The 25,468-nt window shown below is 40.9% G+C and overlaps 1 protein-coding gene across 4 annotated transcripts in view; it reads right to left on the bottom strand.

Annotated features, from left to right (window-relative positions):
- The window catches only part of BLNK (B cell linker), a 168,591-nt gene that overhangs the window by 91,410 nt on the left and 51,713 nt on the right, over positions 1-25,468 (bottom strand). For all 4 annotated transcript variants that reach the window (XM_030570035.1, XM_030570034.1, XM_030570033.1 and 1 more), the window contains exon 4: positions 15,626-15,672. In XM_030570035.1, coding sequence (XP_030425895.1) covers positions 15,626-15,672 — 47 coding nt within the window. The remainder of the gene's footprint in view (positions 1-15,625; positions 15,673-25,468) is intronic.

The raw sequence follows: 25,468 nt of genomic DNA, 5'->3' as shown, positions 1-25,468 counted from the left end.
AGAAGACTGACAAGGGCTTGGCAAAAATAAGAGAACAGGGCGAATAGAAAACAGTAAGAATGTTGGGGGCGGGATACATTAAATTTTACCCCCCTCCCCCCAGAATTTCTTACTAAGGGAAACAGAAAAAAGTTAGCAGGGCTGAACAGATCAGACTTGAGGGGTTTGGAACTAAAAGTTCCAATTTTTTCAAACCAGCTTCAAGCAAAGCTGTTCAATTTGCACTTCTAATGACAGCTTCAACAAAGACCAAGGATTGAACTGGCAGAGGGAATGAATTGCCTTTTCACTCTGACAGTTAGGTCCACCAGGTCCAAGTTGTACCATACTGTGGGGAAGCTTGTACTGCTGCTGTCGTAGCCATCTCTAGTCTATTGAAAATATTCAGGAGTTTAAAACCAGCACTTAGCCTAAGCACAAAATTTATTTTAAAAAAGTGATTTAAAATAAAAATAGGATCACGTTCTGGCATTACAATATTGTAACATTTCAAGAGTTCTCTACATATAAGAATCTTTTATATATTAAAAAAAACTATAAAAAGAATGTTAAGGTTTCAAAGTCAGACACTCCAAAGTTAGGAAATGTCTGGGCAACCTTAATCCAGCTGCCTTATGCATTATAATACCGTCTGTATTTACATAATCAGATAGTATTTTTCCCCACAGGACCCCCAGAGATAGGACTCTAAATCAAATGTATAACACCCCACATGTACAGGTACCATGATACCAACACAAGGGCTGGTATCCTTGTGGTTTCTTGTCTCTTCACATTTGAGTTGCTCCTGGAAAGGAGGAATTATGAGTTGGTGCTGTGTACTGGGACAGTGCAATTAGAGTGGTGCTCATTTGCATGGGGTGATGTGAATTCTATCCCTAGCTCAGGTAAAACTCTCTATATATACTTACATACACAAATATACTATATTTATATGGTATGTTTAAGGATTTTATGGGTTGCTGACTTGTGGATGTTGAGTCTGTTCAGTTTTAGCTCTCTAATTCTAATGTGCCACTAAAATGGCATGGCAGGGACAAGTGGGCATGACAGAGGGCTGCACAGGAGCTCTCTGACTTCCCTGCAGTATGTGCAGGGCCAGCTGTCCTGAGCGCATTCTGCTGCTACTCCCCCAGGTGACTGAATGCTCCACGTAGCTGCTGTCTGTCGGCAGCTGCTACTAAGTCCTTCCCCAGTCACTTTGCTGCTTCTTTTCTAGAAGCAGGCCTCACTTCCAGCATCTCTCATGCACTGCTCATCCCTCCAGCTTCACCCACAACTACTCCATTTCCTTCATGCCCTCGATATTTCTCACTTTCCCCCCAGATACTTCATCACCCTGCGTTATTTATGTCCAGGCGTCGGCGTCGTTGTCCTCCTCTCATTCCTGAGCTTAAAGAGTCAGAAATGAAGAGGGACAGTACATGGTCCTGCTAGGGAAGGCAGGGGGCTGGACTCGATGTCCTTTCAAGGTCCCTCCCAGTTCTAGGAGATAGGTATATCTCCATATATTTATTTATTAGGTTAATATAGACACCCCCCCCCCACAGCACAAACATTTAATATTGTGCATTAACTATTGTACTGTTACATAAAAGCCGAATAGGATTGCTATTTTTACTGTTTATCATAGTGGTCTGCCTAAAGAAGAGAAGGATGGAATACTCTCCTGCATATTAGGTAAGTATGTGGTGATAACATATTGTAAATAAATAATATATTTTTTTTAAATGGGAAGACTCAAGTTCTCAGGCTTGGAGTGAAATGAGCTAAGACATCTGTTCTGTTTCCTGTGCTGTGTGCTCTTGAGCCACTGCACATGTGGAAATCAGCTCAAAGGAGATTTATAAATTAACAATTCTTCACACTTCAATGCTTGAGTGAATCAGAAGTTTTTTCTTCTGAGTTGTGAGTGCCAGGTGCAGCGCTTTCTGGTTTACCAAATATAACTTTTTAAAAGGGAAGAAAGACCATTGATTTGAAACTACAACATCCTGTTTTCTGTTGTCTAAATGCCTTCTTACAATAGATAGAGGAAAGCAAAGCAAATCAATTGATGGGGTGATGAAAGACCCTGTGGAGGCAGAGGACTGTGGGGGGAAGCTATTATTTTGTAAGTCAGGAAATTTAGGTACTATTCCTGGCTCTGCTTCAGACTCAATGTGTGAACATGAGCATGTCATATGGGCCTACACTTTCAAAAATGGCCTCTAATTTTGTTTGTCTCAGTTTTTGAGATCCCAGTTTGAGTCATCTTGGGCCTGATTTTCAGAGGTGATCATCTCTAAGTGAAAATGAAGTGAATGAGAAATGTGAGTGCTCAGTACCTCTAAAATCAGGCCCAAAGCATCTCAGTTTGGGCAAATCTGGTCTTCATCTCTTGTGCTTCAGTTTCTCCCAGCTATGAAATGGCAGTAGTAATGTTCAACCATCTCATTGGCGTATTTGTAAGACAGTATTTACTAATGTTTGCAAAAAGCTTCAAACTCCTTGGCTAGAAGATACCATACAAGTTCAAATTATTATTATTATTAACAGATGGAGACAATCCTCATTAAAATAAGTGAAAGGTGCCTCCCCCTGCATATTGGGATTGGATAGAACAACATGCACAGTTTCACTATTTGGGATGGTACAGAGTGCTAAAGAAAACACTCACTGTTACGAGACAGTTGGAATGTTAATGTTATACCAGAGCAGCCCAAATTGCCTGCTTACAGGTCTATGCAGTGTTGTTATAGCATTGTTGGGCCTAGGGATTTTAGAGAGAGAAGATGGGTGAGGTAATATCTTTTATTGGACCAACTTCTGTTGGTGAGAGAGAGACAAGCATTCTTGAATAAGAGCTCTGTATAAGCTCGAAAGCTTGTCTCTCTCACCAACAGAAGTTGATCTAATACAAGATACTACGTAACCCAACTTGTCTCTGCTTAAGAATCTGTGAGACTTAGAGAAATAAGGGTCTGCGATTTGCCTTCCTAGCTATCCTTGCTAACGGGGAATAAACAGACCCTCCTCTTAATAGATGCACCTAGATAACACGCCCCAAAGCATAAGCAATCTAGTCAAGGAAAATTTTTTTAGGTGGAGCTGTTAGAACATAAGCAACCTTGATTCTAGATTTTCCTAATGTGATTTTTGTATTCTTACCATTCTTTTAACATAGTGTTTTGTGTGTAATAACTGATAGGATTTATATACACTATGGACAAAAGCATACACCATAGAGGAAACCTGCTGTGTTGATTTCCCAGGGAGTGCATTGCTGACAATTAGCTAAAACATTTTTGGAATTATGATACCAGAGAGGCAAAGCTCCATCCTGTGTGGCATTTCTTGCTGATTCCCATTTCCCAAGCAGGGGCAGCTAGGGTGACCAGATGTCCCGATTTTATAGGGACAGTCCTGATTTTGGGGTCTTTTTCTTATATGGGATCCTATTACCCCCCAACGCTATCCTGATTTTTCACACTTGCTGTCTTGTCACCCTAGGGGCAGCTGGCATGGGTGGGAGAAGAAGGCAAGAACAGATTTCTCTGTCACTGTAGGCAAGAGATGGAGACAGTAGTTTGGGGAAGAGCATGGGAGAATTTTAGATGGGAGGTCTTAGGAGAGCAGCATTATTGGGGAGACAAGGACATAAGGGAGAATCTGTGGCAGAAAAGGAAGTTTATGGAAAACCTTGGGCCAGCAACTTCCCCCCACACCACCTTCTAGACTGACCACTACCAGCCCACTGGTACCTACTCCCACTCTTAACCCTGTTTTCAGCTGCTGCTTTTTCCTTGTGGCAGGGGGAGTTGTGCTAGGAAGAGAGTTGATCAGGTAGCCTCTGACTTATTACTGCAGTAGTCCCCTGTGGGTGGCTGGGAGGAAGAACTGCAGCCAATCTGGATGGTGGTGTGAGGATCCAGCAGGACTGCAGGGCTGTATGACATAGCTGCCAAATGCATGTTAAATGCTAGATCCTGGGCAGCCCTGGAGAGGTAAAAGATATTGAGAGTTCATTTCTTTCAGATCTCTGCCTGACTCTTGTGATTCAGGAGGCCATGCAGCTACAAGCTGAGAGCGAGAACGCAAACAAGCATGCACGCACACACACACACATAAGACTTGTCTGTTTAAATCCTCTGATACCCCTTCAATTTTCTCCAGTAGCTCCAGTTAAGTCAGGCGATATCAGTCAGGATTCCCCAATAGTTTAATTTAATATAATTGGCTGAAAAATGACAATTGGTTTCAGAGAAAAATTTGGAAAGCAATTGGACAATTTTTGTCTCATTGGACATTTTTCACAGAATTTCTCATCAAACTGAGAAATTTGAACTTGATTTCATACCATTTTTCCCCCTCCTTTGCCCGCACTGGAAAAGTTAACTGTCAAATTGTCATAAACAGATAGCTAAGGGTTAATGTCTCTTTCACCTGAAGCACCTGACCAGAGGACCAATCAGGAAACCGGATTTTTTCAACTTTGGGTGGAGGGAATTGTGTGTCTGGGGTCTTTGATTTCTGGCTGCCTGCTTTCTCTGAGCTTTGGAGAAGTAGTTCTGTTTTCTAATCTTCTGTTTCTAAGTGTAAGGACAAAGAGATCAGATAGTAAGTTATATGGTTTCTTTTCTTTGGTATTTGCATGAATATAAGTGCTGGAGTGCTTTGATTTGTATTCTTTTTGAATAAGGCTGTTTATTCAATATTCTTTTAAGCAATTGACCCTGTATTCGTCATCTTAGTACAGAGAGACCATTTGTATTTTTTCTTTCTTTTTTATATAAAGCTTTCTTTTAAGACCTGTTGGAGTTTTTCTTTACTTCAGGGAAATTGAGTCTGTACTCACCAGGGAATTGGTGGGAGGAAGAAATCAGGGGAGATCGGTGTGTGTTGAATTGGCTAGCCTGATTTTGCATTCCCTCTGGGGGAATAGGAAAGTCCCTTTTGTTTCCAGGACCAGGAACGGAGAGGGGGAGTCACTCTGTTTGGATTCACAGAGCTTGTGTCTGTGTATCTCCCCAGGAGCACCTGGAGGGGGGAAGGGAAAAAGGGTTATTTCCCTTTGTTGTGAGACTCAAGGGATTTGGGTCTTGGGGTCCCCAGGGAAGGTTTTTCAGGGGGACCAGAGTGCCCCAAAACACTCTAATTTTTTGGGTGGTGGCAGCAAGTACCAGGTCCAAGCTGGTAGCTAAGCTTGGAGGTTTTCATGCTAATCCCCATATTTTGGACGCTAAGGTCCAAATCTGGGACTAAGGTTATGATACAAATATATCTCGACTAGTACAGCATTCCCTAGTACTGCAATGGTGGCAATCCTGACACAATATTATGCATCAGCAAGGTCCTTGTTTGGGACTTGAAGTCCTGCCATTCTGGCCTAGAGGTAAGGGTGTGCTCAACTAAACAATGAGAAGCCATACAATGAAAATACTACCCATATAATAATACATTTCCACTTTGAGCCCCTGCTGCAACAGTCATTGAATCTCATAACTGGCTGTAATATTTTTGTTTGCTTGCATTGGTAATGTGAAAAGTAGTAGCTCTCTAACTAAGGATTCAGTCATAGAGACTTGGACAGAAAGTACAGACTTTATATGTGTCTTCTCAGCTTTTAGAAAGAGAACTGCCTCACACCTAACAATTCACATTTCTTAAAAACCTGACTGCTAAGTCATTTACAAACAAAGCTTGTACAATTATGTGCAATAGCCTCCTCCGGTGATCCCCAATAATTAGTATCCATTGTTAGCTATTTTTTCTCTGCACGCTCTTCCAACTGTAATAGTTACAGGCTAGCATCTTTATTTTTGTTGAGAAAGAAAGACAAATACATGGTTGTTTCCACAGTTGTTTCATGTCCACTTCATTTAGCATGTCTACACATTTGTAGTTTACATTAATATATAGCCATCTTAGAGAGAGCATATTTGTGAGTTTGTCATACTTTTTGAAAGGCTCATGGTACAGTTCAATAATACTTAAAAATGGCCTAAGAAGTTAAACTATTTTTTTTAAAGGAACAGGAAACTATTCTGAGTTATTTCTTATAAACAGGCAATGACTGCGCTTACGAATATTCTGCCCTGTGATTGGTGGATGAGACTCTTCTGTCAAAGATTTAAATTCTGCTCTGCTTGCCAAAAATGAATGAAAAGTGTTTTTTTCAAGTTTAATGTGATTAAAGCCTTTTCTGTGGAGTATTTATATTGCTGCACATTTCAACCCGGCAGCTGAAAAGGTGCCCTGTGAAATATTTACATAATACTAACGTGGTGGGGGACAGAAGCCTTTTTCAGTCCATGTTTAGGTGTCATTTTTACTGTTTGGGAGGGTATTGCATTAAGAGAGAAAAATCTAAACATACAATTCATCATGGTAGTGTCCATTTTCAGCCTAGAAAAAAAAGATTTAAAAGGGATAATTTAAAGCACACCAGGAAACTAAGAAAAAACAAGAGAACAAAATCTCTGAATATTTAAAGCCGCATGCCTGAGTCAGTACTGGGTATCAGGAGACAAGAAGGTAATTTAATATTTTGTTTGCCAGAAGCTGGGAATGGCCTACAGGGGATGGATCACTTGATGATTACCTGTTCTGTTCATTCCCTCTAGGGCACCTGGCATTGGCCACTGTCGGAAGACAGGATACTGGGCTAGACGGATCTTTGGTCTGACCCAGTATGCCTGTTCTTATGTTCTTATCCATAACAACATATACACTATTGAGAAGGAAAATCTTTGCCTAGTTTCTAATTATCAGGATAGAAAGCACCACCTACAGTACGTTTTTCAGCTTTATTGGGGGTGAAAGTGCAAATGAAGAAAGTTACAAGATTTCAAGACTGTAGCTTCTCATTTAAAGAGGCAGTAATCAGAAGTCCAGACATTTAAAACAAATTTTCAACCTACATTATTTGGTAAGGGCTTGAGTCCCTGTGCCCACTGAAGTCTATGTTAAAAATTCTGTTGATTTCAGTGGAGCAGTACCAATCTTCAACCCTAATATTAAGATAAAATTAGGCTACAGCAATCAAGCACACAATCAAGAATTCTAAAAGGCAAGTTTCCTAGTTCAGCCTTAATTGAATCATGTTGCACATGCTGTGTACTTTGATATACATTTAATAACTATGACTAACCCACATACACAGAGATAACAGGATTAGAAAATACTATCTTTGTACAAATTGGCAGAAATAAGTAACACTCTGCTGGAAACAGACTGTTTTATATTTCCTGACTTTTCCATTCTAGATTCCCCAACCTTAGTGTTTCATTAATGTTTGAATTAAATTTCCATGTTTTTTTAAAAAGAAGATGAAAACAACCTATAAAAACAAATGGTTCCTTGACTGCAAGTGTTCAATATTTTAAATTATTCTAGGTAAAAGCGTAGTGTCACAGGGTGTCATGGTTCAGGGGTGCAAATCCAGACCAGACCACCGAGGGGTTGTGTCACCACTTGCCCTGTAACCTTAGATGCCTTAGAATTCTCTGCTGTTGTAGCTCCCAGCCTAACAGCATGCAGGTCACACCCTGAATGTCTATGTGCCAGGCAGCCCTGTGGGAGAAAAAGGGACCTTCTCTGGCCTCATATGGAGCAGGTGCCTCATCCTGCCTCATGGCATATGAATGCAGCATGGTCACTAGCTCGGACTTCTAATCAGCTGCTGACAGATCTCATGGTGCACACAGCTCTTCTAACTGGTTCTTGGTGAGCTCAGTATCTGCTTCTTTGCTCCTCCTGCCTTTTCTGCTTCTTACTCATAGTTACACTTTCCTTTCTTCTATTTCCCTTGCTTGAAATAAACAGAAAATAATAAAACTGTAACCTTTCTTTGACTGTTTCCAGCCTCGTGAGGTGGTGCTGGGAAGGCAGTCTTGCAGCTGGTGTCCACAGTGCCTGTGCAAAGAGAACCTTGTTGTGGCCAGATACAGGTGTTCAGAGCCCCTTGACACCACTCCATCCCTTTTTCCCAGCATAAAGAAGCTGGAGCAAGCATGAATTAAGCTCCATGGACATGATAAAAAATGCTGAAAAGACATTTTTGGATTGTTTTGTTTTTCCTCAAAAGGAATTAAAAGTGGTGAGGGAGGGGAGAGAAGCAGCTAAATCTAAAGGTTCTGTCGCTAACAGTTTAAGTTATACAAGTGCAAACATGTCAGCTGGAATATATGGGGAAAATATCTTTTTGTTAATGCAGATATAACTCTCTCTAATACCTCAATGAATTTTGCTCTTAAGTTCCCAGAGTGTAGGGATCCTCCTTTGCTTGGAGACCAACTATGGAAAATTTCAGCCCAATTTTCCCCCACAAAAAAACTGAAAAAGATGTTAGAAAAGGATCCAGAGATCAATCTCAACTATTGAATCTGTGCTTCGTGAATACCATAATATTCCTGGTTATAGTGTAAACCAACAACCACTATACAGAACCACAGTGAAAAGTGGTAGATTTCAAAACAAGGAATCCAGTTCCTGCCCACATGATGATTATAAAAGGCCTGTAATTATAGGCTGGTCATCACGGTTCACCTACTGCACAGCATCTTAGGTATTTGCAGTGCTACCATATATAAATAAGATAGGCCCAAGTCACTGACAGTTCAAATCAGCTTTGGAGTCTGTTACTTACATAACAACGTGGCATGTGCAAATTCAGGTACGGGGAGTGGTGGTGTCTGTTTTGCCTATTACAGAGAGATGTTCCCTAAATATATGTCCCAGATTTGAAAACCCCACCCTAGTGTTTGGGGCTGGGGAGTCCATGTCATTTCATGTTCTGGTCTGGGACATATCTCTAATCATGTTTAGAAAGGCCTTTTAATTTCATTGTCCCTAACATGAGTGAACAGAGTATTCTGAAATCCTGTCTGTGTAAACACCTAACTTTAGAAATCTTGAATTATACACTTAAGAGACTAAGCTATAATTATCTCTCTCTCTCTATATTTATTTCTAAATTATGGATATGTACCATTCAATTATATCTAAGACTTTTATGTCAGTTTTGCAGCATACTCAGTTGCAAATTTCACAGTCAGCCTTACACTTTCCATTAAAGACATAAGTGAGCATCTTTGGAAAGACTATTTCAGAACACTAGTACTTGTGTGTGAGGCTTTTTGATGAGTTTCCCCAAGAGTGGAAATTGATGTCTTAGACAACATTCTTGAAAGTAATGTACTATTCTGGATATCCTTGTTTCTGCAATGAATTTCAACCCTGAATAAAGCTGCTTCTGACCACAACAGCTGGGAATGCTACCTCTCATCAACTCTTCAGAGTGCTGTCAAATACCTGAGAATTTCAGGAGGACTCCAGGGTATCGGAGTGACAGTGTCTGACCTAAAGTCTGATTTGCAGAGTGAAAAATAGAAATGTCCCACTGTCTGAAAACATATTTTACCAGACTCCCAGAAGAGTGGACTCTGCAGAACTCCTCCCAGAGAATTTAAACCTGTAGCCAGGTCTGACTGGAATGCATAACTGGAGAGCAAATCAAAGTGCTCCTCAGGAGCCTCAACCCAGGGGATGAGTATATGCCCCTTAGGACTGCTTCTGCAGTGCTCAGAGGCTGTGTCTCCATTAGACATTTTTTTTTGTGGGGGAATGCGGTGTGACGGTTCTCAAGGCACCCAGCACTGAGAGTCACCTTGCTACCCTCTGCTTCTGGAGTGAGAGTTTTCCCTGTGTCTGCCTACCTGGGTGTTAGGTCCCTAACATCACCAGCCTTTCAGCCACTCAGGCACTGTCTTTGTCTTGCAGGTTACCAAGAAGAACACTGGTTCTCCAATCCCTGACACTGGCTACTCACAGAAATATCAAATCCCCTTCCCCCCCACAAAAGAGCAGTTGTACCCCATTTTACCAGTTTTACTTTAAACTCCCTGATCCTGTATAACTGAGCACTTGTAATGAAACAAAAGGTTTCCTTAAGAAAGAATAGAAATTCTACTAGAAACACAAGAAAGTGATGGAAACAAATGGTTGCAATAGAAAATAAAATAATAAAAAGTGGACCTGGATCTACACTCAGCAATAATTAACTTTCCTATCTAATACAGGATTTCCTTCAAAGTTCAGTCTGTTGTAGAGTTGGCGGGCTTCACAGGAACCAGGATCCCATTTTTCATGAGAACATCCCTGTTTCCTAAGATTTCTGCTCAGTACAAGGATCCAGAGTGCCTTCCCCCACACTCTGTGTTGTACGGAAACAGTCTTTTGTCTTTATTCATAGGCAGGGTGATTCCCTGTCTGATGTAATCTTCCTTTTTTAACCCCAAGAGGTTTCAGTTGTTGGCAGTTGTCTCTGATGGCTTTCCATTGAAAGTCTTGGGATGGAACAAGGCTATACAATTGAGCCTTGCAATTTCATAGGCTCACCAGAGTGAGCTGACAATCCCCCTTGCCTGAATGGGCAATTACTCACTCATGTATTGTCCCCTGGTAACTAACTTTTTACTCCAAGTCCATATAAAGCTTACTTTCAATATAAATACATTATTTCTTAATATTACCCATATATATGTCTCTCACTGATTATGAATCTTGACAAGTTACAAGTTTTCTGTCGATACTGTTGCAGGGGGGCAACAGTTGGGGTTCGTTTGCCCGGTGTGCGTATCCCCAATGACCACACTGGAGTGGAGAAGCAAGTATCTTTATTTGAGTCAAATAAGGTGCAAGGAGATATAAAATCTCAGATCATGCAAGAATCACTATCCGTTGCCATGTCTTATATACCTTACTTGTTTACAAAGATGTTCACAGGTGCTACAATTCATCATTTACAATTCATTAACTACCGGATCTTTTAATTAACTATATCCTTAACCCATACTACTGACCCCCCCCCTTTGATCGATTACATCTTGTACCATAAACAAAAGAACACAAGAAAATGATAAATGATTACATGTACTCATGCTAACTGTTGCAGGGGGGCAACAATACCATGCATGTTATTCTTTATGGATAAATATCCTGTAAGACGTGTTTGGTGCAGAGTTTGTCAGGGCTGAGGCAAGAGTTGTTTGTAAAGAACAAGGGAGTCTTTGCCAAGGGGCCTCTGTGTTATTGGGGATATTTCTCATTATTTTATAACCACTGGTCGGAGTGCTAGTGTAGACAGGTAATTGGTGATTTTACTACTGTATCCACTAACTGTGCTTAGGTCTAGATGACGTGATTGTAAGTCTTGGTGAACGCAGCTCTACACCAGCATTGCCCATGTTGCCAATGTGAGCAGAGCTCTGCTAGTGGAATACACACTGGAAGGTTTCCCAGAGAAGTCTAATGTAGACAAGGTCTGTTTCAGAGTGTCAGCTAGAAGCAGAATGGTACGACCAATCTTTCCCACAGCATAAAGTTTGTAATTTTTGCTTTACCTTTTCCTTTTGGGGTGTATCTTCAGTACTAACTGGGAGGGAAGGAGAGTCTTCTACTGAATCATCAACACCACTTACTGCAGCCCCCCGGTGATTACTTGGGCCTAGGTAGGGTGACCAGATAGCAAGAGTGAAAAATCAGGACAGGGAGTGGAGGGTAATAGGGGACTATATAAGAAAAAGCCCCAAATATCAATACTGCCCCTATAAAATCAGGACATTTGGTCACCCTAGGCCTGGGCTACACTAGCGGGGCTACTCGCGTAGCTGAAGTCGAAGTATCTTAGTTCGATTTACCTGGCCGTACTCATGGCGGTGAGTTGACTTCTGTGGCTCCCCCATCAACTCTGCTTACTCCTCCTGCCGAGGTGGATTATGGGCGTCGTTTAGCGGATCGATTTGTCACATCCAGATGAGACGTGATAAATTGATCCTCGATACATTGAACACTACCCGCTGATCCGGCGGGTAGTATAGATGTGCCCTTGGGCTCCCACCTATACACTGATTCAGCCTGCCCTTGGTTACTTGGTGAGATCTTGCAGGATCGCACAGTAAAATAGAATGAATGCAAGTTTAGCCCTCAGACTGCTCTTAGCTTTCTAGCCTCAGCATCTTTCTACTTTTATGGTTATCTAGAGCAAGCGTTCCCAACATTTTCCTTTTTGAGCTCCCCCTCCCCCAAAACATGCTATAAAGACTTCACAGCCCACCTGTGCCACAACAACTGGTTTTCTGCATATAAAAGCCAGGGTCTGCGTTACGGGATAGCAAGCAGGGCAATTGCCCAGGGCCCCATGCCACAGGGGGCACCGTGAAGCTAAGTTGCTCAGGCTTCTGCTTCAGCCCCAAGTGGTGGGCTCAGGGCCCCAGGCTTCAGCCCCATGCAGTGAGACTTTGGCTTTCTGCCCTGGGCCCCAGAAAATCTAACACTGTTCCTGCTTGGTGGACCCCCTGAAACCTGCTTGGGGTCCCCTCCCCCAGGGGCCCCAGACCCCTGATTGAGAACCATTGATCTAGAGGTTTTAGAGTAGCAGCCGTGTTAGTCTGTATCCGCAAAAAGGACAGGAGTACTTGTGGCACCTTAGAGACTAACAAATTTACCAGCAGGAGAGAAAAAAAAACGTTTTTGTAGTGGTAATCAAAATGGCCCATTTCCAGTAGTTGACAATTTGATTACCACTACAAAAAGTTTTTTTTCTCTCCTGCTGGTAATAGCTCACCTTAACTGATAACTCTCATTATAGTGTGTTTGGTAACACTCATTGTTTTATGTTCTCTGTGTGTGTATATATATATCTTCCTACTGTATTTTCCACTCCATGCATCCGATAAAGTGGGTTTTAGCCCACGAAAGCTTATGTTCAAATAAATTTGTTAGTTTTTAAAGTGCCACGAGTACTCCTGTTCTTTCTACTGATCTAGAGTTACATCTAGAGCTACAGTAAAAAGGATTTAAAAACACACACAAAGTAAAGGCCAAGAGTTTGGAAAGGGTTCCTATGTGTATGGGTGTCCAAGGCCATAAACCAACCTCTAACTAATGGAGGAAGAAAACTTTCTCTATAGGTAGGTTATTTTATAGCTGTCTGCTGTAGGGTTTCTTGCTCCTTCTGCTGAGGCATCTAGTACTGGCCGGCGAGAGAATATATGGCTAACTGGACTACTAGTCTGATCTTGTATGGCAGTTTGTATTCCTATATTCTACTATTAGGAATAAATCAGTTGGGGAATATCTTCTATGACTACAGACTTAATTAGAAAAGCTCATATGGGCTTTGGGGTTAGTTGAGCCAGTTTTAGGCCATGGACATTCAAGAATGCAGTACTATATGAGTTCTGAAAACTGGGATTCCAGTAATGGAATGGGGCCACCATGGTTCTCCCAATCTTTTAACCACTGCTTGGAGTATTGTTCACCAAGCATTAGATTGTTACGTTACCTTCATTAAAGTTGCACATTTTTTGGCCAACTTTCTATGTAAAAAATCACTTGTTCTCTTTTGCTTCTCCCCTCAGCAAATTTCAAGGGGTGTCTCCCTTTCATTTTAAACTGCTAAAAAAGCAAATAACAACATTTTGGTTTAAATAGCTCATACTTAAAAACAAATATTCTTCAAGCCATTTCATATGAAAAAACAGAAAATGCTACAAACAAACAAACCCTTACATATCTTCCACCATTCATTTTCTTTGCTTTTTTTTTGCATGTGAAACTTTTTCATAGAAAATTGGGCCCACTTTTTGAGTTTGTGCTTTAGGTTTGCCAACAGTGTTCATATTACAGAAGAGCATGTGCTTACTCCTATTAAGTTTAACACACACGGCCTGAGAAAATGCCTATGTCTATGGAAGTCCAATGTCTGATCCCAAATCAATGGGATTCTATTGACTTCAGGTGCATCTTGGATCAGGCCCAAAAGTATCACAGAAACAAAGGTTGCAGCTTTAGTCAACTTATTATTAATGTTCTCTGATTTTCCTATTGAAATGACATCCCATTAGATTTTAATTACTTTGCACAAAGGTCCTCCTGACATTTCCTTATTCGTTTAGTTAATTATTAAAACAAGTCCAGGGAAATATTAACTTTCTTAGTCTTTAAAGTTTATCAGCAGGAATGCAGGTATGATGGGGGGAAAACAAGCTTCTTATTGAAAGGGAGAGAGACATTGGACAGCTCTGTTCTTAAACCAGAGATAGTGTTTTATCAGAGATAGGAAAAAGATATAACACAGGATTGTATGAGGAGGTAGTCGTGTTAGTCTGTATCCACAAAAACAACAAGGAGTCTGGTGGCACCTTAAAGACTAACAGATTTATTTGGGCATAAGCTTTTGTGGGTAAAAAACCTCACTTCTTCAGATACATGGACTCCATGGACTCCATGTATCTGAAGAAGTGAGGTTTTTTACCCACAAAAGCTTATGCCCAAATAAGTCTGTTAATCTTTAAGATAACACAGGATAAAAAGCCAGGAGGTAAAATATATGTTTAATCATAGCTGACAGTATACGTTTTATCAGTTAATATCCACGTCTTACTGCTTTCGTTTCACAGAGAAAACACACTGATATTTCTGTGTGTCCAAAGGCATCCAAGAGAGAGAATATCCCAAAATATTAAAAATATTTCACTGTAAACATATTCGAGTGGCCACAAATTGTGTGTAAGCATTTCATACCCTTAGAATCAAAATTTCTTGTTTCATAATTTTACAATACTACTGGTATTCTAAAGGATATTTAAATATAAAATGTTACCATGGGGCGTTGCCTATAAATGTTGTACCAAATTATATGTATATGCCATTCGCTCATTAGGAGCTGTATGGAGATCACCCACACATTTGTTTCAAATAGGCTGTTGAATAGTAATAACTTCTGGTCATTTGCAGCCTGTGCTAGATATGATTGTGTGACCTAGCCCCTATAAGCTCATTACCAGTCCTCTGAGCCATCTTGTACCACTGGAAGGTAGATTTTAAATTAACTGCAAAATAGAGATTGCCGAAAATAAAACTTGAATGGCTTGGATTTGGACCTGATTTTGGTGTTTGGATAAATGTTTCTTGTTTGGGCTCTGTTCTGTATAATATACAGCAATAGACAAGATGGTTTCCATGCTATCACCTCTACCTCAATGAACTGATTCTTTATCTGCAGTCTATGCACATTGTGGCTTATCATAGCAATGTTGCTCTTGCAGAGTTCATATGCTTTTCAGAAGATCTCAACCCAGATTTTCAAAAGAACTCTGCTCCTATTCACGTACTTAAATAAAGGACACATTTTCAAAATGTGCAAGCAACCAGTGACGTGCAAGATTTTCCAAATATGTTATTTGCAGAGCTCAGCTGAAAATCTGGCCACTTACTAAAGTGCCTATCTGGGAGCTGAGCTCAACTGAAAATCAGTGCAAAATGAAATCTGCTTGGTGTACCCAAAAAGCTGAATGTTAAAGTTGAACTTTGTACTTTTCCTCCTGTTGTGGTTCTTCCTGATAGCATTCTGTTGCACATGAAGAGACTATTTTGTCAGCTGATCTGGGTCAGTATTCTTGCAAATATTTTATCACCTTTCTTTTGGGAAAATTCAACCCAGATGATTTACAGTCTTTACTATGCAGTGAATAGGAGCTTACAGTTCTCAGTGTCAACCTATTTACCAACAAAAAGAGTGACAATATGCAAAGGAACAATGGTTATTTAATGGGAAAGCAGAAAGGAACAAGAGACTTACGGCTGGTGCATTATATTGAATTTGTTCAACTCATAGTCTGATATATTCTGAAAAGAGAGAAAAAATGAGGATTTATCAATAAAATATGTTTTTTAAAAACAAATTAAAGGGTCAGTCTAGATTGAGACCAGTGTATTGTCTGAATTAAGTAATTATTTTTTAAAATTTGTCCTTTGTTTCTGAAGTCACATGGCTATCTAGCCTTAGTTAAAGCTTAACTTATTATGACTAGCATTTGGTAACATTTCTGGAAGGTAGCTCAGACATACCATGCAGTTATGAATTTAACCTAGAATGTCACAGATTAACAAGCACAGACTAATGGAGTATTTAAAAAACAAACAAACCAGTGATAAGCCTTCTTGCATGATATATCTCTTGTCTTGTTCTATCACTATATTCTCCTCTCTTCAGGAGCTTTCATTGAAATCAGAGAGGTTTGGGTAAAAACCGGTGGGAGGTACTAACACATGTCAGAGTTTGGTCTGTTACTTGACTAGATTTTGTATCACTCGTCATCTGCAATTTTAGGAAATGAACAGCACAATACAAGTCAAACTTTCAGCCTGGCTTTAAATAGGATTCTGGTTTTTGTTATAGATTTTTTAAAAGGATTTTTTTGAGTGCAAAGGTGCAGGCATAATCTTTGCACTTGCTGTTATTTGCACCTAGACTTACACAGGTAAGTGAACTAAAGGGCAAGTGAAAAATGACACTCACAATTATATGTACTTGCAATAGTGGAAGCCACTTGATGGAAAATCAAGCTATATATGTAATGCATGACCTGGAAGAAGGAAGCTAAAAGATAGTTTATATATTGTTTAGAAATTGCCTTTTGAAAAACAGTTGAAGTATTCATCTATGTACAGGAGAGAATTAAACTCAATATACATGCACTCTGAAATTTATTTTGAAAATTGATAGTTGCTAATTATATTTCTGAGCCCAATGTTGGATGTGGCCATCTTGTGATAAAAATCATTTGTGGTAACGACAACTGCACTCTACCTTTGGACTCTTGCGGAATGGGAGGGAGGTGCTTCCCCCACGCTTTCAACGGAAGCAGCAGAGTGCCCCTATAATGGAAGGGACTGTAGCCCAATTTCAATTTACAAATTGCACAGAGTTGATTGGTTTCCTGCTTGTTGCTTGAAGTTCCCTAAGCACAGGACTGATGGATGTGAAGTCTTTGAAGTTGAGGCTTTGGTGTAAGCTGATGCTCTCCAGTGACTTCGGTAATACTGAATTCATTGTAACACAATTGACTTGCTTACATCAACACAATTGACTTGCTTACATCAATTCTCAGTGTGCCCATTTGACTTTTAAAAAAACAAGCTGTCCCATTTGTTTTCCTCACTCACTTTTCCCTTGGCATTACAGATAAGTTGATGCGAAACACACACAATTAAAATGAGAAACTAGAGCAACAACAATCAGATGAATTGAACACATTAAGTAGTGCACATGGAAGATGTGAGTCAATGCATCTCTCTTCAGCCTATATTTAAATTCAAGTGTATCTCTGCATTTCATTATTTGATATTTGTTGGAAAATATGTAATTTCAGACACTAGAAAACCCGCCATATTTAATACTTATCCTATAATTATACTGTAACACAAAGCAGCTGCTGAACTGCACATAGTGTGCACAATAATTAGTGGATGATTTGCCACATCTGGAAATCCGCAAATTCCTTTGGAGCATTTAAAAGTATATCTAGCTGTCTTATTGACATATGGCACATTTGTGTGTTTAAGTACAGTCCACAACTAACAAGGACCCAAATCCCCATTGTAGAAAAGTGACCAGTTATATTAATGTCATTATATGCTATCATTAAATCATTTTAGTCCTGAGGAGACAGAACCGCACACATGTTATTAGATGCCTTTAGTTTTTGATCACTCCCCTTTCACCATAAAAGTAGCAGCTCATTTTCATTTCTTTACCAGCAGTTTTGGTCATCCTCTCACTTAAGTTCAATGAAATGAATATTAAGATTCCTAAAACAAAATCGCTCTGTGAATTGCAACTAATATTCTTCTTTTTTCTACTGCAACAGTCCCCAGAGGGATTATTTAATCTGGAATCATATTAGTGCCCCAAAAGGCTGCATGAAGCCACCAGGATGGAATCTAACCCTGTCTACACTGATGCCAGCTGGTAGTACAATCGAAGTACTGGCTCAATGAAGTAATCATGTGAGCTGTCTCTCACTCTGGCTCTAAAGCTCTCTGTCTCAGGTGCGTGCCTGCACACACACACAATTAATAGACATTTTCCTAGCAATATTAGGCTCACATTTGGATCCCTTTTCCCTACCCTGGGGAATGTTTGGATTCAGAGTTCTAGTTTTGGCTCCTTTATTAGAGCTAGCCCTGAGCTGTGAAGTTCATATCTGAACTGAGAGGATTGGAATCCATGGCTTTAGGTGAGGCCCATCTCTTCTTGTCTTGTTTAACATATTCACTTTTGCAGCAGATTGTATCCTTGATCATAGCTGTGTGGCAAGAAAAATCATGGCTTAAAACAGAGTACAAAGATATCATGTAAAATCAGCATTCAGGAAATTACATGATGGCTTGAGGGAGGTGACTCATTCTCTTACGTTTTCATCATTCACTACTTCTATTGTTGCCCATTTTGGAGGTTATAATATGTACTGCATGTGACTCATACTGGCAAGACTTGGAATATGTTACATATGAATGTAAATGACAAAGACATTAAAATTGTTTCTTCTCTGGAGGGAATTCAGCTACAAGACACATAATGAGCAACTAATGGGGCAGATGAGAGAGTTTCTGTTGTCTAGGGCTTCCTGTGTTAAACTGAAAGAGAACCTAATAGTTATGTACTGTACATGAAAGATATACACATGCCATATTGTCCTTTAAATATGCTTTAAAATAAGTTGAAATAAATTGGAACTGATGAGATTGGTGTCCAGTCTTTAAATATTCACAACAGGACCTCACTAATTTCTGTTTTTTGCCAGAGCTAGAGCAATGTTATGTTTAGCAACTTTGGTACTGTAGAAACAATCCACTTTAATGTTCAGTGAATTAGTCATCATAATATGCTTTCCTTTTTCTTTACTCTCTATATGATGGCTTCTTTACGCCTTTGGTATATCTCCCTTTCAAAGTAATTAGCCAACCACAGTGACTGTGGAGAATTCTTAATACTTCTGTTTTAGCTAACAACTGACAACTACTTTCCTATCTGCTCCTTGCTTCTTCAGTCCCCTGACCTCTAGTTTTCCACCTATGAGGTAGCAGGGAAGGTTACAATAACACATTTAATTGGCTAAAACAAAAACACAGACTATCCAAAGGAGCACAAGCTCCCTCTAGCCACTTGGAGCAGGCAACACATTTTTTTTCTCCTGATAGAAGGTTCAAAAGTTCTCTGTACAGGGATCTGGCATGTTTTACCCTAAACATTTGGTCCAGAGTTTCTGCTAAGTGTTCAGGAATTCCTAGCTGAGATTGTATTAATGGGAGTTGATAGAAGAGCCTCCCAGGTGTCCCTGAAAAAGGATAGTTTTAGTATCATGCATCCAACGACGTGGGTATTCACCCACAAAAGCTCATGCTACCATACATCTGTTAGTCTATAAGGTGCCACAGGACTCTTTGCCAGTTTTAGTATTGATTCCTCTCATGGTTATTTTTTCCCCCACTATGGTTTAAAGTGGGTAGCTATGAATAAAGCTAATATTTTGTCATGGATATTTTTAGTAAAAGTCACAGACAGGTCATGGGTAATAAAGAAAAATTCATGGAAGCCTGTGACCTGTCTGTGACTTTTACTAAAAATATCCATCACAAAATGGGGAGCTGTGTGGTCCCCACACCACCTGCAGTGGCTAGGCAGATGCAGCTTTGGGAGGCCCCTGTTGCCTGTGGCAGCCAGGAGCTCCAGGGTACCCGCAATGGACCCTGCAGCTCCCGGACACCACTGGCTAAAGTCACAGAGGTTGCTGGAAGTCACTCCTTCCAGCACCCCTCAAATATCCCTCCCAGTACCCCATCTACTCCAGCACCACATCAAATACCCCCACCCAGTACCCAAAACCCTTCCAGCACCTCCTAAATACTCTCTCCCAGCACACACACACACACCCAGCAACACTCAAGTACCCCCCTTACACTCCTAAATATATCCCCTCCCAGTACACACGCACCACTCCAACATCCCCCCAGCCCTCCAAAATACTCCTCCCAGTACAAATACACACTCTTCCAGCACCCCCAAATACTCACTCCCAGTACACAAACCACTCCAGTACCCCTCAAATGCCCCCTCCAGCACCATCCCCAAATACCTGTCTAGCACCCCCAAATACCCCTCCCTTCATGCACACCTCTCTAGAACCCCCCAATACCTCTCCCTTCACACACCTCTAGAATCCCCAAGTACTCCTCCCCATATGTATACAGTCTCCAGCACCCCCAAATATACCCTCCGGCATCCCCCAAATACACCCTCCCAGTACATACATACACACCCCTCCAGCGCCTCCCCCAAATTCTCCTCCCAGTACATACACACCCATCCAGCACCCCAAATACCTTTTACCAGTGTACACATCCTTCCAGCCCCCCCCCAAATTATCCCTCCAATACTCCCAATAAACACACACCCCTCCAGAACCATCCAGGTACCCTACCCAGCACACACACCCCTCCAGCACCTCCAATACACCTCCCAGTACACCCTTCCAGCACCCCCAAAATGTCCCCTCCAGCACCTGATCTCCCACACCCTCCTCTTGGCAGTGTCCTTTATTTGGGAACTTGAAATATGATAACTCTATAGAAGACCACTAGAAATCTGAAAAGGCTCAGACTTTAGCTCAAATAGAGATAGTGGGGATCCTCTGGATTGTTTGCTTTGCAAACATGCCATATTGCTTGATAAGGTTCTCAGTATGTGATCAGAAAATGATGTATTTATATTGCTGACCTTGTCACTACCTGATAATACTGGGGATTTTCTGGACTTTTCACTTTGCACACATACCATATTGCTTGTTAAGATTCTCAGAATCTGACCAGAAAGTGATGTATTTTATTGCTGACCTTGTCATCACCTGACAATAGAATCGTAGAACTGGAAAGGACCTTGAGAGGTGATCTAGTCCAGCCCCCCTGCACACATGGCAGGACTAAGTATTATCTAGACCATCTCTGACAGGTGTTTGTCTAACCTGCTCTTAAAAATCTCCAATGATGGAGATTCCACAACCTCCCTAGGCAATTTGTTCCTGTGCTTAACCACCCTGACAGGAAGTTTTTCCTAATGTCCAATACTGAGAGTTATTTTCTGTTCTATTTCTCGATGACAATCATAGGCCTAAGGCTTCATTGATTTGGTGAGTCCAGATATAGGGAAGCAAACTATGGGCTTTGGTGGGATGCCTGACATGACTGGACAACTCCACACCAAAGTTTCATGGGACCACATAGGAACTTTGGAATATCTGCCTCCAAAAATGCATGTACTATGCTGATGGAATCAAAAGCGACTACCAAATGTTAAGAGAGAGAGCCAGTCATGAGGTGTTCTTTCCTGGTGTAAACTGTGCACCAGAAAATTGTACTGGTTCAAATGGTCAGCCCAACATAATATTCTCAAGGGCTAGGGTTCAAAAGGATTGATAAGACTTGATAGATGTGAAAGTAAATTGTTACTCTGCATAGTAGATGTGCTCTTTTTCAGGTATCCATATATATGTATCAGTCCCTAATTCTCTGACAGAATATTGCTGCTTAGCAGATGTCAAGACTCCAGATCTCAAAGCACTTGGTCTCTGTACTTGTTCTACAGTAGAAGCTGTAGCTGATGCATGGTTCACCTGTGATGCTGGGAAGGGAAAATGGTCAATACCAGAAGAGATGTAAAAGCATTTTTTGAGGGAGTGGATCAATCTTCACACTGGATATCTAGATCCAGGCCACTTCATACAACTATAGTGCCCATAGTGGAGTGTTGATGTTGGTACCTACCAAGATAAAAAGGAGGTAAGAGGTCACCATGTCTATGAATGATGGGTTCTTAATTGATAGAGCATTAGTCTGGGACTCTGGTGACTTGGTTCAAGTCTTTGTTCTATCATAGACTTTCTGTAGGACCATGACAGCATGCAGCCCTTCACTCCTATCTTCTTGTATAAAGGGCTCTAACGCCTACATGGTATATTTTATTTGTGTTTCACTAACATCACCCTCTTATGGTCCCATGCAGCAATTCCTATTTACAATGTTGTACAATCATAAGTGGGGGACGGGATATCACCAGGCAGAGATCTCCCTTTATTCTGGCCCAGCTCTGCAGTCCTGCCCTCCCCTTCCTTCCCTCCTCTCCTCCTCCTGCACTTCCTTCTTGTGCTCTTTTAAAAGGCTCATTATCTCTCCTCAGCTCAAGCAGAACTAGTATTTAGCCATTTCTTCTTTCAATCAGGCATCTCCAGGGGAACTAATTGGATTTACAGTGACCTGAGTGCTGGTTCAGCTGCTGGTTCTCAGCACTCTGTCACAAGGGACCTTGGGTACGTCACTTAGTCTCTTTGTGCTTCAATCTCCCATCTGTAAAATGGGGGTAAGAGGACTTCCCTAATTCGCAGGTGTGTTGTGAGGACTGAAGACTGTGAGGTGTTCAGATGTTATAACAGGACCATATACAACTATCTTAGATACAAAAAAGTTGGGTGGTAGACTCTGTTATGAGAAGAATGAGGATTCTCTGAATATTAGATCCTAGAAACCAGTTATTCTGAGGCTGATAAACTCAACTCATTTCTCTGATTTAGCAGGTGTACATCTTCAGCTTAGAGCTGGGTGGCAAATTCTGTGAAATAGTGTTTGTGAAGGGTCTTTCCGATTCTGAACAGCTTCAGCCACATTCCCTTTTGACTTGCTATTCACAAACATTCACACACACATTTCTGTTGACACAAATGGTTGGGGAATGGGCTATCCTTTGTACAAATACCTTCATTTGCATGCAGACAAAGATGATTGTGTGTGAACAAGAGCAGTTCTCAAAGAACCTATTGGCTATAATTTGTTTCCATAAAGGGATAGTTGGGAAATTATGAACAATAATACAAGCAAACAGAAAAAGGGACTAAATTCATCAGAAAAATGATTCACAATGAAAAATATGACAAGTTCTAGTTCAGGATATTTTAGTGATGAAAGTGTAGCAGGATGTGGTATAAACATTGGTCTGATATACTGAGGAAGTGAGAAGTCTTCATAACCCAAATGCCACATGCACACCAAGGGCATGTCTTCACATACAGTGCTGCTACACCAGCACTTTATTTCTGTCTTTCCTGAACAGCACATCCTTCAATACCCGTATTTCAGTCATGGCTACTATTCCAACATGTTTCTGTTATCCCTGATCTGTAGTTCTAGTTCCTCCATTTTGTTACCCAGACTCCTTGCATTGGCTTTGCCCAGATTCCTCACCTAATTGGGCATAATCATTCTATTGCCAGTATTGCTTACCTGATTGTTAGTGTTGATACCAATGAAACTATCTTTCCTCTTAATGTCCATGCTCCTACCCACTGCTATTCCTTTCTCCATTGCTGTATCCTTTCTTTCTTTGATTTTCCTCCCACTCAATGTTAGAATCATTGGAGATTACATGAGCATCTCCCAACCATCTCCCCCAAGGTCCTAGTTTAAAACTTTTTTAATCAGTTGTGCCAACTTCCATCCCAGAAGTTAATTTTCCTCCCTACTCAAGTGGATTCCATCCCATGAGAACAGTCTTCTGTCCATGAATGCCTCCCAGAGGTCAAACATTCCAAAGCTCCCCTTTTAATACCACCACCTGAGCCATATGTTGATCATCATAATCTTGTTTTATCTCCATTTCCTTAAGTGTCTTCCCCAGCCTGGCTTCGTCTCCCTTGATAGGTTCCAACAAGAATCTAGCTGTATTATTTGTTCCCATGTGAAGGCCAATCCATGGATTCTTTCCTGCTCCTATGGATCCTCTTCAGTCACAGGTCCACATCCCGTATCTTAGCTTGGTAGACAGCACACCCTTCTGTTCTCTGGATTAGCTTTGGTGACAGGCCTGTCTGTTCTTCTTAATAGATCTTACATAGATCTGCCTTTTTTCCTGGTGATGGTGTGATTCTTCGGCCTTCCTTCTTTTTGGCTCTTCCCCTCTTCTTATAGGATTAGCTACTCTTCACTTCCTTGCCCTTCCACCTTCAGTTACTGCCTGCTGTGGGCCCCTTCTTGATTTTCCAACTCAGCAGACCTCTTCCTGAGCTCTATTTCTTCTTCACTATCCAGACTTTTCCTCTGCCTGGTTCTTGTAGCGCATGTTTCCACTGGCCACTTTCCTCACCCAGGAATCTCTCTCCTCAGAGTTCTTCAGTCCAGTTTGCATCTGCGAGTCTTGACTTTTCCCTTCAGCCTCCTCTTTCCTTCCCTCCATCATCTGCACAAATTCCCTTTGAAACTCAACTATAGTTTCCATCTGCATCTCCAAACCTCAGATCTTCTCTTCCCTCAGCTCTATCAATCACCACTTCATACAAACAAAGCTCTTTTCAGGTACCTGCTCCAGCATCATGTACATTCCACAGCTTCCACATCTGGAACAGAATTGTGTGTTGGACTCTGTCAGGGGGAGACATGGCCTTTCTTTAGTCAAAAATGGCATATTATTCAGTGTTCTCATTGAGTGAGATCTCAGTATTCTCCACCAGGAATAAATGCAAGGCAATAGTGATTTGGTAATGATTTGTGGTGAATGATGTCAATGTATTTTATACTGGCTGGTTCATGAAATAAAATTTGGAGTGGGAACTTCTTGGTATCTTCCTCACGTAATGGTAAAATAGTGCAACACAGGGAAAATGGCAGAGCTGAGGAAGGAAAATAAAAACCTGGCAACCTTGGAATTAAGACCTAGGCATTATAGTTTATATTCAAGTGCACAAAATTTTTTGCCTGCAAAGATGGGAGATCAAAGGAATGTATTTGTGTTGTAAAAGTGTGAGGGAATTTTTTTAATGTAATCATCCACTTTAAAATATATAAAAATATGACATCTAGTGGTGGTAATAGGAAATGTACTTGAAAGGTAGCTCTTGCAATCCCAGGTTGCAAAGCAGATTTATCAGCTGTTACTATACTACAGAAGATTATAACTGCAGTCTGGCCCCAATAACACTGTAATATCACGTATGGACTAACAAACCCCCCTATACTTGTATTACAGTCTTTTACCTTCAGTTCAGCAAATTAAATCTAGCCCCACTTATCAATATGTGACCTATGTGAAATGAGTCGTGGCGTCAGCTGGAGTCTAGTGAGCAGATGCTCATATCACAAAGGTACTGTCACTCTTATTGGGAGATTCATTGGAAAGGAAAAGGACAAAATGAACATGAAGAGAACTATACTCTCACCCCAAGAGGTCATCCCCACCTCCATACGTCAGGGTCAGCATGATAGCTTACAGGAACAATGCAGCTGCTTTGTGAATAAACAGAGAAATCCAGTCTCCATTCAAAATGTGTAAGAATCCTTAGGAGTGGAAAGACAGCCTTGCGGTTAAGGGCTGGACTAGCACTCAGGAGATTAGGATCTGCTGCAGACTTCCTGTGGAAATTTAGACAAGGCATTTGTCATAAACAGATAGCTAAGGGTTAATGTCTCTTTCACCTGGAAAAAAAGTAACCTGAAGCACCTGACCAGAGGACCAATCAGGAAACCGGATTTTTTTCAACTCTGGGTGGAGGAAAGTGTGTCTGAGTTCTTTGTCTTCTGCCTGTATGCTCTCTCGGATGAG

The sequence above is a fragment of the Gopherus evgoodei genome, chromosome 7 (genome assembly GCF_007399415.2).
Source record: "Gopherus evgoodei ecotype Sinaloan lineage chromosome 7, rGopEvg1_v1.p, whole genome shotgun sequence".
NCBI classification, from domain to species: domain Eukaryota; kingdom Metazoa; phylum Chordata; order Testudines; family Testudinidae; genus Gopherus; species Gopherus evgoodei.
Note: the sequence above shows the minus strand (reverse complement) of the source record. Positions and strands in the feature narration are given on the sequence as shown.